Genomic DNA, 18275 nt, shown 5'->3' on the forward strand with positions numbered 1-18275 from the left:
AAACGGGAAAGTCTGCAGACACCATGGTTGATGTAAAAACACGACGCTGGAGAAACTCAACTGGTCAGGGTACTTCATGTAACCGCCATAAAGATACATAACCAACCTTTCGGGCTTGAGCCCTTCAAGGTATGAGCAGGACATGGGCATTGCGTTTTTACAAAGAGCAAACATTTTTTTTTGCAGCTGACCCTTGCAATCCTGATGTGCATATTTTAATATTTGATCTTCAGAAGGCTGGCCACAAATCACACTTAAAGTGAAATATATCCTTCAGATCAATAAAGCATCGACGTTTCAGCGGAATAATTAATACCCCACACCACATACAATTTCTCTCCAGGTCAACTAAAATTTATTTTGTGGCTGTTCATATTTTTGTATGCCACTTATTCTCCTTACAAGAGGGGTCAAAGTAAAAGAGAGCAGGGAGATCAGGAAAAGATTTTCATCCAAAGTTCAGTATAAATAAGCAATTCACTGTCTTAAGAGGGAGGGAGAGACCACCCCTCACTACATTTATAGTGAACTCCTGGAGCCCATATCTTGGAACTGGGATTCATCTGGGTCAAGTCTTCACACCCCCCCCCCCCCCCCCAGGGTCAACTTTCTGCATTCCTTGGTTAACTCACTGCCACCTCCTTGCTTCCTCTGTCGCTTTCCAGGTCAGTGCAGACTTGCCCCCCTCCCTCATGCCTCGGGTATTTTCCTCCCTCCAGAAACAATGACACTTCCTTCCCCTTCCACCCGAGAACTTTGTTGCTGCCTTACCTTTGTTGAGTTTCCCCTTGTCATTGTTAGGTCGAATGCAATGGCATCCAGTTCCTATCCCTGTCGGCTCTCGTGCCCTGGATGCTGGAACCCGGTGAAGGACAGAAGCCCAACAGGTAAGACGGGGAAGGCGGAGAGTCGCCAATAATATTGATGGTGGATGCAAACGGGCCAATGGGCTCCTGCGGAGGGAGCGGACGCGCGCTCGCGGCGGCGTCAGGGTGGAGGAGAGTCGGCGGACGCGCGCCTGCGGCCAGCTGCAGCGCAACTCACATCCAGGCATGAAGTGGTACAGTAGATGGGGGTCATGTCGTGGGGACTGATCATGCGAACCAGATGGGTCAAGACACTGCGGGGGGAGCACATTCCAAACTATCCGGGGATAGAACTTTTCATCTGCGAAGAGTAAAGTTCCCCACTCGGCTGCACAAGATGCAGGGCGACCCCCTCGGTCCGAGACCCTGTCGCTGGACATCTCTGGGTTGTTCTGCAGCCCCCCAACACCCCAGTCTTGGTGGTCCGATGCGTTTTATTTCGGGTTTTCAGCATCTGCAGCCCCCAACCCCCCTTCTCAGCCCCGGTTCATGCTCAGAACTCTGGTCGTGACCAGTGAGCGCAGGGGACGGAGCCCAGGCTCCTGGCTGGACCCAGGGTCAGTGAGCCCAGGGAGGAGGGAACCCGGAGCAGCGGGAAGTCCGGCTCTCGGCCTCGCCTGAGAAACGAGCCCATTCAAAACAACTCGGCGGTGATTGAAGCCGATCGATCAGCGAGGAACCTCTGCTGGTCTCGGGTCCCTCCTTTGATCAGAGCCTGGCTGTTGTCAACCCTTCTGTCACGGCGCCGGGTTCCACCCTGCCGTCACTGGCCAGGTAGATCACAAATGGGGGGGGGGGGGGGGGGGATATAAAAGGTGCCCGGGATTGGGAAACTCACCGATAGGAAGCGGGTGTTTTCCTCCGGCGAAGCCACGATCAAAGTGCTGGTGAACGGGGGAAGCCTGCCCGCTGTCCACCTTCCTTCCCCCTTGCGCTCAGACAGCCGCCTGCTGCGGAGACTGGGAATTACCGCTGGCAGCGCCACCAGGAACACTCCGGGTTCGATCCCGACCGCGGGCGCTCTCGGTGTGGAGTTCGCATGCTCGCCTCCCTCACCACACGTGCAGTCCCATTCCACATCCACCAGCATCGTGCGGATTGGTACTGGCAATCGCCCCTAATGTGTAAGTGAGAGGATGAACCTGGGGTGGGGAATTGATAAAAATGTAGCATTAGTGGGGTTTCTTTTTAAAAAAATGTGGTGAGCATGTTGGGTGAGGCAAAGGGCTGGACCCCTGCTGCATTCCTGACAATCCACACTCCCCCCCCCCACCTCCTTCAGGGACTTTGGGGCAATGATCAAACATATAATTTACAAAAGATTTCATTTGCATTTTGGCAGGGACGGGAGTTATAGTTTTGTGATTTGGACACTAATTGGTCCTCCAAACTGTTCCGTTTGGAATTTAAACTGGAGGTGGGGGAGTGTGGGCTTAAGGAAGAGATTTTTGAGGAAGAGCTGCCTTAAATTTAATTGGACTGGTTGAGTGAGGATGGTCAGTGAAGATTATTCCATGCTTTAATTGTAGGGCGGGGGGGGAGAATGAATTGCTGTACCCACCTGTCTTGGAAGATGGCACTAAATTGGGTTGTCTGCCCTCATCAGCTCCAAGCAGGCTTGGGTTCGGTGTAGGATTGGCCGTCCATATCGAGCTGGCAGTTTAGCATTTTGTAAAAACAGGTCAGGCGGTGCGCTTCACGTCTGAGTTGGAGAGAGCTCCACTTTAATGAATCCAAGAGCTTTGCAACACTCGCTTCTATTCCCTATGTATCTGCCCGTCTCTGGACTCGTTCGATGGGTGTAGTGTTTTTGTTTGTGTCTGGGTCCCATGCAGCTACTGCGTATTCCAAATGTGGTCTGATGAGGGGGAGCTCCAACTTCCCCCATCCCAACTATTGTTTCACCCAAGAACTCTCATTTCTGCCAATCACTGATTAGTTGAGTAGGTCATAAGTAAAAGTTAATGTGTAAAGTGGATTGTTGTTCCCTTCTGAAAACAAATGCTGAAATATTCAAGAGTCAGGCAACATCTGTGGGAGAGAGAGGAGCAGAGATGGCATTTCAGGTCTTTTATCAGAACTTTTGTACTTTTAGAAATTGTCAACAAGAGTACGTTTAAACAAAATTGCTGGAGAAACTCAGGTCGCGCACCATTCTTTATGTAAAGATACATAAGCAAAGTTTTGTGCTTGAACCCCTTGTCAAGGTATGAGCAAAATGCAGGCAAGCACCTAAAAAAAAATGAGAGGGGAAGGAGCATAGGCCCTTAGGCAAGAGGTCATAGGTGAATAAGGGAGGGGAGAGGAGAAAAAAGCTGAGGAGAGGAGGGGAGGGGCTAGCTCTCTAAAGGGAAAGGAGTGGCGAACAGGAGGAAAGGAGACAAAGGTGGAGAGGGAGAACGGGGAGTGGCCTAATGGGCACTGGATGTTAACTCGACCCAGTTGGAGAGGGCTCAGATGGAATATTAGATGTTGCTCCTTCAATTTACAGCTGGCCTTGGTTTGGCAGTGCAGGAGAGGGAAACCGATTTGAAATGGTTCGCCCTTGGGAGATCCCCGTTATTGCTGCAGACAGACCAAAGGTGTTCAGCAAAGTGATCTCCCAATATTCCTGGAATTGTACATGTGAACTTCTTTATTATATACCCTACATTTAAATTGTTAATATCTGTTACCTAAACAAGGATGAATCTGTGCCCTGTGGAGCCCCATTAATAACAGCTGCCAATCACAAAAATATCTGGCCATCATGACCCTTCTTGCCACTGGGGCAACATTGGCTTCAATTTGTCACTCTCCCTTGAACCCAGTGCCCAGTGTGTTTTATCTACAAGATGCACTCTAGCTACTTTCCTCATTAACTCCAACTGACCTCCCAAAACTTTGCCATCTGCCACCAAGGTCAATGGCAACAGGCACTTTAGAACAAAGCCTCACTAGAAGGACTGCAGTGGTTCATAAAGGTGGCGGCTCACCACCAACTTCACAAGGGCAACAAATGCTGGTCATGCCAGTGATGAGCACATCTTAACACTGAATAAAATGTTACTTTCATGAGAAGAATTGAACCCTATTCTCTTCCCACCCTGCCCCTCCCCATACCTAGGGAGCTTCCCTTTAAAAAATGTTTTTACTGTCCTCCATTTCTCTGCATTTAATAATTAGGTTACCTTTCTTTTTTTTTTCCCTTTTTGAAAGATGAAACTGGCCTGTATATTTTATCCCAAAAGCTACAATCTGTAGTTCTGCAATAAATGTAAATATTCTTGACACATTTTTCAATGCCTATGGAAATTTTTCTTCTAAAATGGCAGTTAATTGGAAAATTCTGAAGCAATAGGAAAGGCTTCTCTGCAATAACATGCCCACTTACAACTTGATGACCAAAGTTCACTCACATTTCTCTTAAAAGATGAAGCAATAGACACTTATAATACATAAACAATCATGAGTCTGAAGATATATTTCATTGGTCCATGACATCAGTGCTTTCCAAAGTATTTCTGAATTGATATGTGAACTTAAATGTTTTTTTTTATTGCTTGGAGACAAATATAACAGCTGTGGATGGTAACATCAAACCAAAAATAATGCAGATGCTGGAAATATGAAACAAAAATAGAAAATGGTAGAAAAACTTAATGTCAGGCAGAATCTGTGGAAAGAATAGTTAACACTTCAGTAGAACTGAGAGAGAAACGACTTTAATCTCGACAGAGAAGGTTGGGCAAGAGCAATAAGTTAACAAGGGGAATTTCTCCAGTAGGGCCAAATAAGGTGAGTGTTTAAGTGTGATTAAAGCTCCTTTGTCTGGGTAACGTATTCTCAAATAAGTGTACTGTTGTACAGTCTGGCTTGCGAGGACACACACAGCAAGACAGAATATATAAATGAAGGAAAGAGGAAGAGAAAGATGGCAGGCCATCCTGATACAAACAAAAAAAAAGCAAGTTATCCAAAGCTGGATCGTAATTGGTTTTGAGTTGCTGAGGTATGTGGGTTTGAGTTGTAATTGCTTGTCTCACACCCACCCGCGTCTCCTGCACTGACCCTGTCAGAGTGTGTGGCATCAGGGGAAAAGTAGTACATTTCAAAAAAGCTTCCCCATTGGCCATTGACTTTATCCCTATTTTTTGCTGCTGGCTCAACTACAGGATTGGGAGACAGACCACATTTACCAGGGACACCCATCTTTAAATGATGTCCCATCATTCTCCTGTGTAAGGGGAAAGTTCAATGTCATTTTAATATTACTGCCCTTTGATTCAAATCAAGTTAATTATCATCTGGTTGTGCAACGATGAAACAGCGTTCTCCTGTCCTTGGTTCAGAATAAGCAGACACACAACTAGACATAGCACACATAGAAAATAGGTGCAGGAGCAGGCCATTTGGCCCTTCAAGCCAACACTGCCATTCATTTTGATCATCGCTGATCATCTGCTCAGTACCCAGTAGCTGTCTTCTCCCTAACAACCCTGATCCCTTTAGCCACAAGGGCCAAATCTAACTTCCTCTTAAATATGGATAAAGAACTGGCTTCAATCACTTCCTGTGGCAAAGAATTCCACAGTTTCACCACTCTCTGAGAGAAAAACAAATTCTCATCTCAGTCCTAAAAGACATTCCCCTTAACCGTAAATTGTGACCCCTAGTTCTGGTTTTCCCCAACAACAGGAACAACCTTCCTGCTTGTCCAATCCCTTATGAATTTTATATGTTTCTATAAGATCCCCCTCAATCTTCTAAATTCCAGTGAGTACAAGCCTAGTCGATCCAGCCTTTCTTCATATGCAAGTCCTGCCATCCCTGGTATCAATCTAGTGAACCTTCCTTGCACTCCCTCCATGGCAAGGATGTCTTTCCTCAGACCAAAGCTGTACACAATACTCCAGGTGTGGTCTCATCAAGGCCCTGTACAGCTGCAGTAGAACCTCTCTACTCCTATACTCGAATCCTCTTGCCATGAATGCCAACATACCATTTGTACCTGAATGCCCACTTTCAATGACTGGTGCACAGCGACACCCAGGTCTCGTTGCATCTCTCCTTTTCCTAATCGGACTCCATTTAGGGAATAATTTTCTCTCCTGTTCCTGCCTCCACATTATAATGTATCTCCCATGCATTGACCCACTCACCTAGCTTGCCTAAGTCACCCTGCATCCTCCACACAGCGAACCCTGCCACCCAGTTTCGTGTCATTTGCAAACTTGGAGATGCTGCTTTCTACTCCCTCATCTAAGTTATTGATATATATTGTAAATAACTGTGGTCCCAGCACTGACTAGACAGTGCAAGCAAGTATTCATATATATCTAAATAAATATGAGAGTCTCGGATAGTTAGTGTGAGTAGTTTTTTTTTATTTAGACTACAGCACAGTAACAAGCCCTTTCAGCCTACAAGCCCGTGCCACTCAATTACACCCAAATGACCTCCAACCCCCGGTACTTTTGAACAGTGGGAGGAAACTGGAGCATCTGGAGGAAACCCAAGCAGAACATAGTCTCCTTACAGACAGTGCAGGATTCAATCGGCGGTCCTGATTGCTGATATCATAACAGCATTGCACGAACTACTATGTTAACCGTACTACCCTAAAACACTATGCCTGCACATCAGGGAGGTGGGACATGCAGAGGCTCAGTAGAACCCTTGAAGGGGAGTAATAGGAGAAAGAGAGTTTACATTTTTTTTCCAGCACTTGCTCCAGATTCCAGTGTCCGTTGTCTCTTATGTCCATCTCTTCTTTTCAACTTACTTTTCTTTCAGGCAGAGAGAGGGCACGATTGATAAGCTCCTTGAATCTGATCCGTGCATTTAAAGAGAGATGGGATCAGTTCAAAGCAGGTGCCCTGCTCATCTGATCAAAAGAGCAGGTTAACATTCAAGAGAGCAAAATAATTGTAGGACAAATGTACATTAGTATTTGAATCAATTTTAATTGTTTTTACCAGAAGAAAAAAGTACGCTCCTGGAGTTCAATCCCTTTTTCAAATTGCAGTCATCAATATCTTCCTGGTTGCATATGTGTATTATTTTTCATTTGCCACACAAGTGGAATTGACAATTTTGTGCCAATTAACGCCATGAAGTGGAAGTCTACTTAGAAAACACTACATTTGAATTTATATAGATAATCTGTTAAGAGGAAAAACAACACATCTGACTGCAGTGATTTTGAATTCAGGCCCCAGAAATCAAGAGTTGTATACATTTAAAACATATTTAGTGTTGAAAGTGATATACATCAAAATTGATTGATTGCACATTTCCAGCATCAGTATGAACTTTAAGCATTTGTCCTTTAGCTTTTGAAAAGGAGTGACATTTAATGTGGCCATTTTTCATGTGAATATGTCAGTTTAATGTCCATATAAGAATATCATCCAACTCATGACAGTTAATTATGATCAGGCTGGAATGAAATTTCCGGAGACTTTGCTTTAAAGGTAGAAAAGTAGCATTAAATTTGCCCAACTCACATTTTTTGGCAGAAACACAGTGAGAACTTCAAATTCCTGGGTGTCAGCATCTCCGAGGATCTGTCCTGGAGCCTCCATGTTAATGCAATCATGAAGAAGGCTTGCCACCAGCTATACTTTATGAGGTGTCTGATGAGATTCGGTACGTCACCAAAGACTCGTAAAATTCTACAGGTGTATCGTGGAGAGCATTCTGGCTGGTTGCATCACTGTCTGGTATGGAGGCGCCAACTGTCAAGACAAGATAAAACTCCAGAGAGTTGTTAACTTGGCCTGCAACATCACAGGCACCAGACTTCACTCCATCAAGGCATCTACATGCCTCTATCCTCAAAGACCTCCACCCCCACCCAGGCCATGCCCGCTTCACTCTGCTACCAATGTGAAAAAGATACAGGAGCCTTAAAACGAGCCCTCAGTGGTACAAAGACAGCTTCTTCCCCGCTGCCATCAGATTCCTGGATAATCAATGAAACAAGGTCACTGCCTTACTTTTCATGCACTATTTTTATTTATATTTACTGTATTAAGATGTTCTATAATATAAATGTTTGCTCTCTGATGCTACTGGAAATCACCAAATTTCATGACTTGCTCATGACAATCAATAAATTCTGATTCTGACATGACAGGCTAACTGGTTAAATATATTTAAAACCCAGCTAGAATGACTTTTGCTCAGTAGGAGAATTAATGGTTATGGGACAAAGGGAGGTAGATGGAGCTGAGCCCATGGCCATATCAACCATGATGTTACTGAATGGCAGAGCAGGCAGGCTCGATGGGCCAAATGGTCTTCTTTTGCTCCTATTCCTTAGATTTCTTTGTAAATTGGCACTACGTTTTCTAAAATAAGCACAGTGAGTTCTCATTCCTGTTGGTAATGGAAGTCATTTCCCGTCCATTATCAAAGGTTTTTCCTGCCCATTAGTTTTGTTCATAATTCTGAATAATGCTGGTTTGGGAGTTTTATTTTGGTGTCATGACACTTGCTTTTCATTTGTGGGTCTCCTTTTTCATTTGTGAGCACATTTTCTTTGTTTTATTTTACTATTATCCTCTCATTCCTACTCCAATAACCTGGGAGCAAGAGGAATGGGCAACCCAATAACTTAGGATACTTAGAATACATCTTCAACTCCTTTAAATATTCAATTTGAAACAAAACCATATAAATATTAAATAAACATAACCCTTGTCACCTGTCTCATAAAGATATGGATACACAAAATCGCAAATCAAAAGCAACAAGTTTTGATGAGCGGTTGACAAAACCAAGCAGCAACTATTAGTATTGCCAGGTCGCCTTCTATATTCACACTCCTTAACATGAATTAATGTCTGCATTTATTGTTCATTCTTCCATATAGTATTGAGTCTTGGTCACTTGGTTATTCCCAGACACCTGCACATAGAATCACACACTATTTAGTGTGCACTCATTTTATGGTTCATCTCATTAGTTGATTAACTTCTTCTTTACCCCACTTTAAATCTTGGCGAGTACATAGTTTCCTGAAAATGGAAACACAGGCAGACAGGCTAGTGAAGAAGGCGTATGATATACTTCCAGTCATCAGCTAAGTCATTGTGTGTAAGAGCTGTACAAATCATTGATAGGCCGGACTTGGAGAATTCTGTTCAGTTCTGGTCTTCCAATAGGAAGGATGTGATTAAGCTAAAGAGGTGCCAAAAATTCACAAGGACATTGCCTGGATTGGTGGAGAGATTGGAGAGGCTTGGAGCAAAGGTGGCTGAGAGGTGATAGAGGTGAATTTTTTTTCCCCAAAATAGACTTTATTCACAATAAATGATTTACAAAAAAGACAACAGTTCAAAATTCTCCTCACATCCTTAGAAATGGGAGTGAAAGGATGGATCAGCTCATGATTAAATGGTGGAGAAGACTTAATGGGCCAATGGGCCTACTTCTGCTTCTATATCTTGTGATAATGAACCTCACTTTTCTTTCTCTATTTTTTAGTGTAAAGTATAGAAATTTTGGACATGAAATGCTACTGCAAAACAACAGATTCCATGACATATGGTCAAGAAATAAATTCTGATTCTGATTTTCAATGCAACGAAATGGGATTAGTATAGATAGGTGTGGTGGTCAGCATCAATTTGATGGGCTGAATGGCCTATTTCTATGCTGTACAACTCTATGATTCCATAAAACCTGGCTAATGTTTTAAAAATTGTGGTATCAATCAAAATGTCTATAGACAATTATTTAAATGGTCCTGAGTGCAGAAAAGTATGGGAGTTTCGTACCAGCAACCGAGGAGGTTGATTGACTTTGAGCCACTGTTGCAATAGACAGACCATGCAGCTACCAAGTTTACAGGAGCTCTGGAGGCTTTGGCATCAGAGGAGCTGGTGGAATCCACAGATACTGATGTCTCTGAAGGGACTCCCTTTTGCTTCTCTTTCTCTTCTTGATAGCTGTGCCAGACAAATGACACCTCTATGTGCCTTTACAGCAAACAAATTTAGACTCAGCAGATCAGTCGGCATCTGTAGGAAGAGAAACAGTTAATGTTTCACATATAGGCTTCTTTATCAGAACTGGACTGTAACTGCCCACATCCATTATATTCAGCAAAGAACTGAAGGCCCAGGATAGATCTTCAAAGATGTTGACGCCCAGAAATGTTGAAGTTCTTTACCCTCTCCACTGCTGGCCCCCTGATGAGGACTGATTTGTGTTCTCCTGGTTTCCCTATTTTCACCTATGCAGGTCATTTAGCTTTTGGTCCAGCTCAGAGGGATATATGGCAACATATTACACAAAACTGCATTCCATTACGTGCCATTCCCTATGTTTGGATGCCTCTAATACAGTGTTTCTCAACCTTTTTCTTTCCACTCACACACCACTTTAAATATTCCCTTTGCCATAGGTGCTCTGTGATTGGTAAGGGATAGCTTAAGGTAGTAGGTGGGTGGAAAGAAAGAGTTTGAAAACCACTGTTTTAATTGTTATGTGCACGGATTCATAATTCCAAAGGAAATGGGCCAATAACAATTTTTCTCAAGCAAAATATTTCAATAACAATTGAGTCTAGAGCAGTGATTCTCAACCTTCCCTTCCCACCCACATCCCACCTTAAGCAATCCCTTACTAATCACAGAGCACCGATGGCATAGGGATCACTTAAAGTGGGACGTGAGTGGAAAGAAAAAGGTTGAGTACCACTGTGTGAAAAGAAGGCATTAAGGTTCTCCCAAAAAATTACCAGCATAGTTAGGTGAACATTGCAACCACTAAAGATTGGTTGAATCATTTAAATGAAACATCCAATAAGATTCCATGATGTTTATTGCTTAATCTGAATTGAAACAATTTAATATAAGACAGTAAAGTTTGTATTCAAAATCAGAATAATATTTTCAGTAACAGTTGGGAAAAGGTACATAACACAAAATGAGAGAAGAATGGGATATGGGGAGAAGGCAGGTAGGTGGAGTTAGGTCATAAATTAGATCAGCCATGATCGTATTGAATGGCAGAGCAGGCTCGATGGGCCATTTTTGGCTGACTCCTGTTCCTGCTTCCTATGTTCCTATGTAAGTTATCTGTGCTTTAATATTGTCAAGTAAAATTATGGTAACAGTTTGCTGCCAGGCAAGGTTCAGTCGTCATAGCCACTTTATTGCTATTACTGTTGATCCAAAGTCCATTTTTTCTAGCACTTCCTTTATATCGATGGACATGTAGTTCCCAGCTGGAACAGGTAACCAGAGGCCTATTATATTTTTATGTTGAAAATTGCAACAGAAACATTTCAATTTGATTTTTTTTCTCTCTAATGTTACCTTGTACATAACAAAGAGAAAGAATAGCTAAGGAAAATGCCATCACAAAGGAAGAAACTCATCTTTATGGCTGGATTTTCCGTCAGTCTGGGAACTTGCATGTTAATATCTGCAATAATGGCTACAAATTCATGGGTTGACAGCACCGTGGACTGTACAAACAAAAGTGGTGTCACGCACGGAGGGATGAAACTTCAATATGGGCTGTTTGATGGTATACGTACTAAAGCTGGTTGTCCAATCTTAATTGATGATGGGAACATCAAAGGTAATTTTACTTTTTTGATGTTGAAGGAGGACATTTTTGCATTTGTGTTGATTTCGTTGACAGTTATTCAATATGTTCCACTCCCGTGATGTCTCCAGCATTCCATCCCCCACCCCCAAGCCTGCTTTCTTTTGTCCTAAAGCGCATTTATGAAAAGTACTCATTTGGGACCTCTGCAGTTTTTCTGTTTTCACTAATGGGCTCTAACTTTTCTTTAGTTATTCTTTTGCCCTTAATATTAGAATGCCTTTGGATGTACCTTAATCCTGTCTGCCACTGATTTCTCCTGACACCTCTAAGCCCAGTGATCCCCAACCTTTTATTTCCACTCATTTACCGCCTTAAGTAATTCCTTACTAACCACAGAGCACCTATGGCATAGGATTCTCTATGGTTAGTAAGGGATTACTTAAGGTGGTATGTGAGTGGGGGGGGGGGGGGAGTTGAGACCCATTGTCTTAGCCTTTCTAATTTCCTTTTCAAACACCTCACTGTACTATTTATACTCATGCCAGGCCTCTCAGTCATTAGTTCCCAATACCTATCATATCCTTCCGATATCTCTTTATTCATTGCTTAATTTCCCTGACATTTATGGTACTCTATATGTTATCCCTGGTTTTTACACAGAAGAAAATATTTTTACTTTATTTATTTAGACATACAGCACAGTAACAGACCATTTCAACCATCAAGTCTATGACGTAATTTACCCCCAATTAACCTATACTCCCAGAATGTTTTTATTTTGAAGGGTGGGACAAAACCGGAGCTCCTGAAGAAAACCCACACATACATGGGGAGAACATACAAACTCCTCACAGACAGCGTGGGATTCGAACCCTGGTCCGGTCCCAATCGTTGGCACTGTAAAAGGCTTTGCGCTAAGCGCTACACCAACTGTGCCACACTTCAATCTTGAGCTTTTGTTACTTTTCCTCTGACAGCTTCCCACTGTGCAATCAACGACGCACATGCAAATAGATGCACCCAATCTCTGTTTGCCACATCCTCCCTTACAGTAACAAAAATGGCTTTGCCCTCACTGAAGACCTTTATTACTGGTCCATTCCTATTCTGTTCAAAACACCTCACTAATGTGTTTCCAACTTGACCAGCTGCATTCCCAAAGATAAGGTCCAGTAATGCTCCTTCCCTCTTTGGTCCATCATTAATAAACCTCTCCTGGATACACCTCAAAATGTCAGTCCCTCTTTAATGGTCAGGAAATCCCAATTAATATTTGGGAAGTTGAAATTCCCCAGCACAATAAACCTATTTTAATTGCTAATCTACTGCAAGTCTGTTCACCTTATCTCGTGTTGATTGTTGGAAGATCTGGAATACAGCCTCAGCAGTTACAACACCCTCTTTATTTCTAATCTTGATTCTTATGACCTCATTTGAAGAACCTTATGGAATAGCCTCCCCCACTAGTAATGTAATTCAATCCTTGATTCATGGTGCAATACCTCCTCCCCTTCTACTCCTCGCTCTGTCCTGTCTGAAAATTCAAAACCACGAGATACTGAGTTGCAAGTCTGCCCATTCTACAACCAATGATTTTCACAATATTGTAGAGCCCATGTTAATTAAAAGTTTGTGTTCATCAGGTTAACTTTACTAGTTATACTCATTGCATTAAAATAGAGGCATTTTAGATCTGAATTTCCTCCATGTGATTAAGACTAGATTAATGAAATTTGAAATTACCAAAAGAGAATGAAATATCAGACTAGAACCGCTGATGATATAAACATTGAGTTCATTGCTGAGCATGGGAGCCAAATACAAATCAAACTCTATATTCCACCTGTATGATCTACACGCAGAGGTATGAACTTTGAATTTTCCAATTTCAGATACCTCTTGCCTCCGGTTTTTCTTTCTCCCTTCCCCGCCGGCCCCCCCCCCCCCCGCCCCCACCGATCTACTCCAGTTCTCCCATTTTCATTCCCTACCCCACTTTCTTCAGCTTCCAGCTACCTACCACGCACACATTTCACTCATTGGATCTCCTCCACCATCTAGTTCCATCTCCCCTTCATGTCTCCAGGAATGGTTCCCATAATCAGCTTATCTGATTACAACAGTGTGCCCGCTTATCACCCTCTAAAAGCTGACTACACCTTCATCCCATATCTGATCACAACTGCTTTTTTTCTTTTTTCTTGTCTGCTTCACCCACCTGCCTCGGTCTCCCAACCTTTTCTCCCCCACCTCAGCCTGGCTCATCTCACACCCATCCCCATTCCTCAATTACCTACTGGCCTTGCTGAAGGCCTTCCTCTCTCTTTATGTTGGCTCTCTTCCCCCTCCGTTCTCAGTTCCGATGAAGAGTCTTGACCTGAAATATCAACAATCCTCCCCCCCCACCCACCCACCACCACGAACTACTCGACATGGAGAGTTCCTCCTTCAGTTTGGTTTTTATTCCCTCTGTTCTCTCAACCTCTTCCATTCTCTGTAATTTAAATCGCATTTGTTTTCTGACCTTTTTCATTTCTGATGAACTCATTGTCTCTGTTTCTCTCCCAACTAAGGTTACTTGGCCTTTTGGTTGCTTCCAAAATTTTTTGAATTTGCAACATCTGTAATTTTTTTGATCCAATCTTAACCCTTACTGTTTGCCTTTTCCTTTCAGTTTTGGAATGTCTTGAAAATGCAGGAGCTGCAAGAATTCTTCACATTTTAGTTATACTCTTCCTTGTGTTTGGACTATTGACTTCACTGCTAAGTGCCATTGTGACCTTCTACAACGGCGTCAGCAATCCATATGAGAACATCTGTGGACCAACCAGTATTTATGTCTGCAGCTCCATTAGCTGTAAGTAAAAATGAACGGATCAGTATTTGAATGAATTCAGAAATTGTAGTAATGACATTATCTACCACTTTTTCCCAAGGAGCTTTCGTAAATCATGTATCAGTGCCATCACTATTTTGTTTCAACAAAAGACGAAAAGATAGCATGTTATGCTGACTGGTTGAATCTTAAAATCTTCTGCTTCTTTCTTTAATTATTAACTTCTTTTTCAGTTAAGAGTGGACCATGCTAGAATTACATTAGATTTTCCAGTCACTCGCTTCAATTATATTTAGCTGACATTCTAATGAATTTTTTAAGGCACACTTTAATTCCTGTTAAACAATCTTTCTGCCCATTAAAAATAGTTTCACATATTCCCCGGGAATAATATTGATAAATGTTGTTCCAAATGCAATGAAGTTAACTTGAAAAGAAGACCAAAAACTGCTAATACATAAAATCTTCAATAAAAAATTGAAATATAGAAATATTTAACAGGTTGGACAGAACCTGAGGAAAGAGTCAAAGTTAATGTTTCAGATTTCAATGGAGTCAACATTTCATCTTTTTCCCTGCATGCTCCCAGACTTTCTGATGTCTTACATTTTCTAATGTCCAAATTTAAAATGTTTTAAATTTCTGTTTTCAGATATATTAGCTTTAACATTAATCGTATGTGTATAATCCAAACTCTATTTTACTTTTTAAAAAATGATTAAACTCTGAGACAAAGCTGGAATCAAACACAATAAAAGGTACAGGAACTAGCCCTGAGGCCCAAGTATCTGTGACAAACATGATGCCCTAATTAAAGTCTGACTTTGCCCCTTGCACATGATTAACTCTGTTGTTTGCTGTTTGCAGTTTGATTGCCTAGCTGGCTTTCTGAACAAGTTCCCTTTTGAAATAGGTCAAGGAGCTCTTGCAGAAGGAGCTTGAGCCAAATTTTTGTAAGAAAAGAAAATCCATTCCACAGAGAACAAATTCAACTTTGTGGGCAGATTCCTTGTTGGTCCTCTATAACAATAACTATAGCTGGTTGGAAAATATAGCTCATCAAATATTGTATATAAACAGAAAGAGAAAGGAAGAAAAAGGAAGCAAGGCAATTTGTTTTTACTTTAAGTACACTTTCTTTCAAAGTATCACAGGATCGAACTAAATTTATGATTTTTCTTTTATATATTAATAGTATTATCAGTCTGAGGATATACAAAATTCTTTAAATATACTATACTGAGAGAATACTTATTTCTTTTAGGTGTTTCGACATTTTTGGCGATGGTTCTGTTTGCAGCAAACACAGCAGCGTACAATTTATCCACTATACTGGTGAGGAATTCCATTCAAGACAGCCTGATTACATTCAAACACAAAGCTAACAGCTATGACTACTCATTTTGGCTTATCTTGCTCTCACTAGCACTTAGTGTCATCACGATTGGAATTACCTATGCATATCAACATTCAAATTATGGAATCAAAAGAGAACAAAAGAAAACAACTCAAAATGCATCCACTGATGTTCTCATGTATTAGTTTCTGTGGACCATGAAATTTCAAATTCTTGTGATAAAGATTATGAAAGTGACAGACCCTGCTGCCCAGGGTCTAGGACATTTTGGCCTCCTCAATTTGACACTGGACATTTTGGTGCTAACAGTTAGGAAGTAGTTAGTGGATGGACAAACTCCCCACGCGGACTGTATCCACCTGCCCCACTCGCCATCTGCTGGCCGACTCCGTCCCACCACGTTGACTGCCAGGAGACCAAACCACTGGTGTTGCAGAACTGCTCCCCTGGCAATCAAGGGTTTTTGGTAGCATTTCCCCCTTCCCCCCTTTTACTGAGATTATGACCTCCAGTAACACCCCCTCCCTAGGTCAATACTATCCTTCTCCCAGGGCAAGGAGGCATGAAGCTGTGAGGTTTACAAAGATACTGGAATCAATCAGCAGGTCAGTCTGCATCTGTGGGGAGAGAAAAACAATATTTTGGGATTTATTGTCTCATAAGTATTTTAGACTGGGATTATACAGGTAATCACAAATACTTATTATACAAATAACCACAGGTTCATGGAATTTATTTTTGAGGCCTTACCATAATTCTGACTTAATTAATGTTTTCAATTAACAATTTATAATAACTTAATTAATTTTATATTCCATAATATTTTATTAAAATTATAATAAATTAAATGCCATGTCCGTCGCCAAACGTTTGCACCAAAATATCTGGCGCCAAACTGCTGATGCCAAAATGTCCGATCCGTGCTGCCCATGCGATCGTCATAAAGTAAACCTGCAGAGACAAAGCCAAATTGTTCCTATTTAGTTTCACTTTAACATCTTGTCCCGGCAGAGCAGAATGTGGTTCAGCCTGATGCTCTCAGGTGACAAAACAAAAGTCAAAATGGAATGAAATATCCCACAAAACGTCACATTACATTAAATATAAACCTATTCCTGAGGGTAACATCCAGATTTTTGAAGTAGAGATAATGATTATAAACTTCTCAGGCCATGTTTTCAAGATTTGTGGAGGCTTATTTTTCATGCCAGTGATCAGTGGTTCTCAACCTTTTGCTTTCCACTCACCTACCACGTTAGGTAATCCCTAGGCCATTGATGCTCTGTGATTAATAAGAGATTGCTTAAGGTGGTATGCGAGTGGGAAGGGAAAGTTGAGAATCACTGCTCTAGACCCAAATGTGACTGAAATATTTTGCTTGAGAACAATTGTCATTGGCCCATTTCCTTTGGAGTTATGAAACCATGCACATAATGAGTCAATTAGGTACAATTAAAACAGGGCTTTTCAAACCCACCTACCACCTTGAGCAATTCCTTACTAATCACAGAGCACCAATGACATAGGGATTACTTAAAGTGGTATGTGAGTGGAAAGAAAAAGGTTGAGAGCCACTGCGCTATATTATCTATCTTTGGCTTGGCTTCGCGGACGAAGATTTATGGAGGGGGTAAAAAGTCCACGTCAGCTGCAGGCTCGTTTGTGGCTGACAAGTCCGACGCGGGACAGGCAGACACGGTTGCAGCGGTTGCAGGGGAAAATTGGTTGGTTGGGTGTTGGGTTTTTCCTCCTTTGCCTTTTGTCTATAGGTCCTAGTCAATAGGCTAACTCCTCCATTTTCCTAGAATGGGTATATGCCCAGCTTGAGGTAGAAACAGCCTTTGCATTCTTGATGGCTTTATATTTAATAATGCAATATCATTATTCTCTGCACAATACATGCTGCAGATAAAATTACATCAGATCAACTGCAAAAATTGGCTTGATTAAAAGTTATTAATGTGGTCACTGTAAGAATTCTGCATTGTTAACATTATCTTGCAACAACCAAATTGAAAGAACTAACTCTCTATTGACTGTAACTGCAACTTTGTATTTGAAAAGAATTACCCAATACAATGTACACACTAACATGTGATTGTACATAGGATAATGAAATAAGTTATAATTATTTTGTTATCCTGTGCACAATCACTTGTAGATAAGTAACTTAAGTTAATTGATAAGTTCAAATGGCGTATAAACAGTGTAAATATTATTACATTTTACGTAGCATCGGGAAATCTTCCAGCATACGTTTGCAAACTTTGTATTGGGCAATTCCTGAGAGAAGTTGGTGTAACATATAGTTTTTTTTTGCATTTCATATCTATTTTACTAACCACACAGTTGGGACACTTTAATTGCTGACAAAATATTAAAATATCAGTGTTACTGATGAACCTACACAACCATTGTTTGGGTAGTTAATCACTTTAAACCAGATATTTATAATTCTCTTCAATCTGGCATTAAGTCTGTTTCAGGACCCACTTTAATGTAAAATATTAAGCCGTTTATCATAAAATGTTAAGCCAAGAATCACTTCATATTTTAATGAAATTCAAATGAATTTTTAAAACCGATATTATCTTTTAATTTGAATGATTAAGTAAAAATGTAGAGTAATAAGAAAATGAATTATGGCAATTGAATTTTTAAGTAATTC

The 18275-nt window shown here is 41.4% G+C and overlaps 1 protein-coding gene across 5 annotated transcripts; it reads left to right on the forward strand.

The window, feature by feature from the left end:
* The first annotated feature begins 601 nt into the window (after window positions 1-601).
* Window positions 602-18018, forward strand: LOC138744104 (clarin-3). Of its 5 annotated transcripts, XM_069899665.1 has the most exons (6): window positions 602-665; window positions 802-887; window positions 7367-7833; window positions 11320-11444; window positions 14089-14271; window positions 15515-18018. In XM_069899665.1, exons 3-6 carry the CDS (start codon window positions 7673-7675, stop codon window positions 15790-15792), a joined length of 747 nt encoding a protein of 248 aa, XP_069755766.1. In that variant the 5' UTR covers window positions 602-665; window positions 802-887; window positions 7367-7672; the 3' UTR covers window positions 15793-18018. The 5 variants fall into 5 exon arrangements, with proteins under 5 accessions (XP_069755766.1, XP_069755767.1, XP_069755768.1 ...); XM_069899666.1 differs by lacking the exons at window positions 602-665; window positions 802-887 and adding an exon at window positions 984-1060; XM_069899667.1 differs by lacking the exons at window positions 602-665; window positions 802-887 and adding an exon at window positions 1067-1640.
* Window positions 18019-18275: the final 257 nt, after the last annotated feature.

Source organism: Narcine bancroftii, chromosome 10, assembly GCF_036971445.1.
Source record: "Narcine bancroftii isolate sNarBan1 chromosome 10, sNarBan1.hap1, whole genome shotgun sequence".
Lineage (NCBI taxonomy): Eukaryota > Metazoa > Chordata > Chondrichthyes > Torpediniformes > Narcinidae > Narcine > Narcine bancroftii.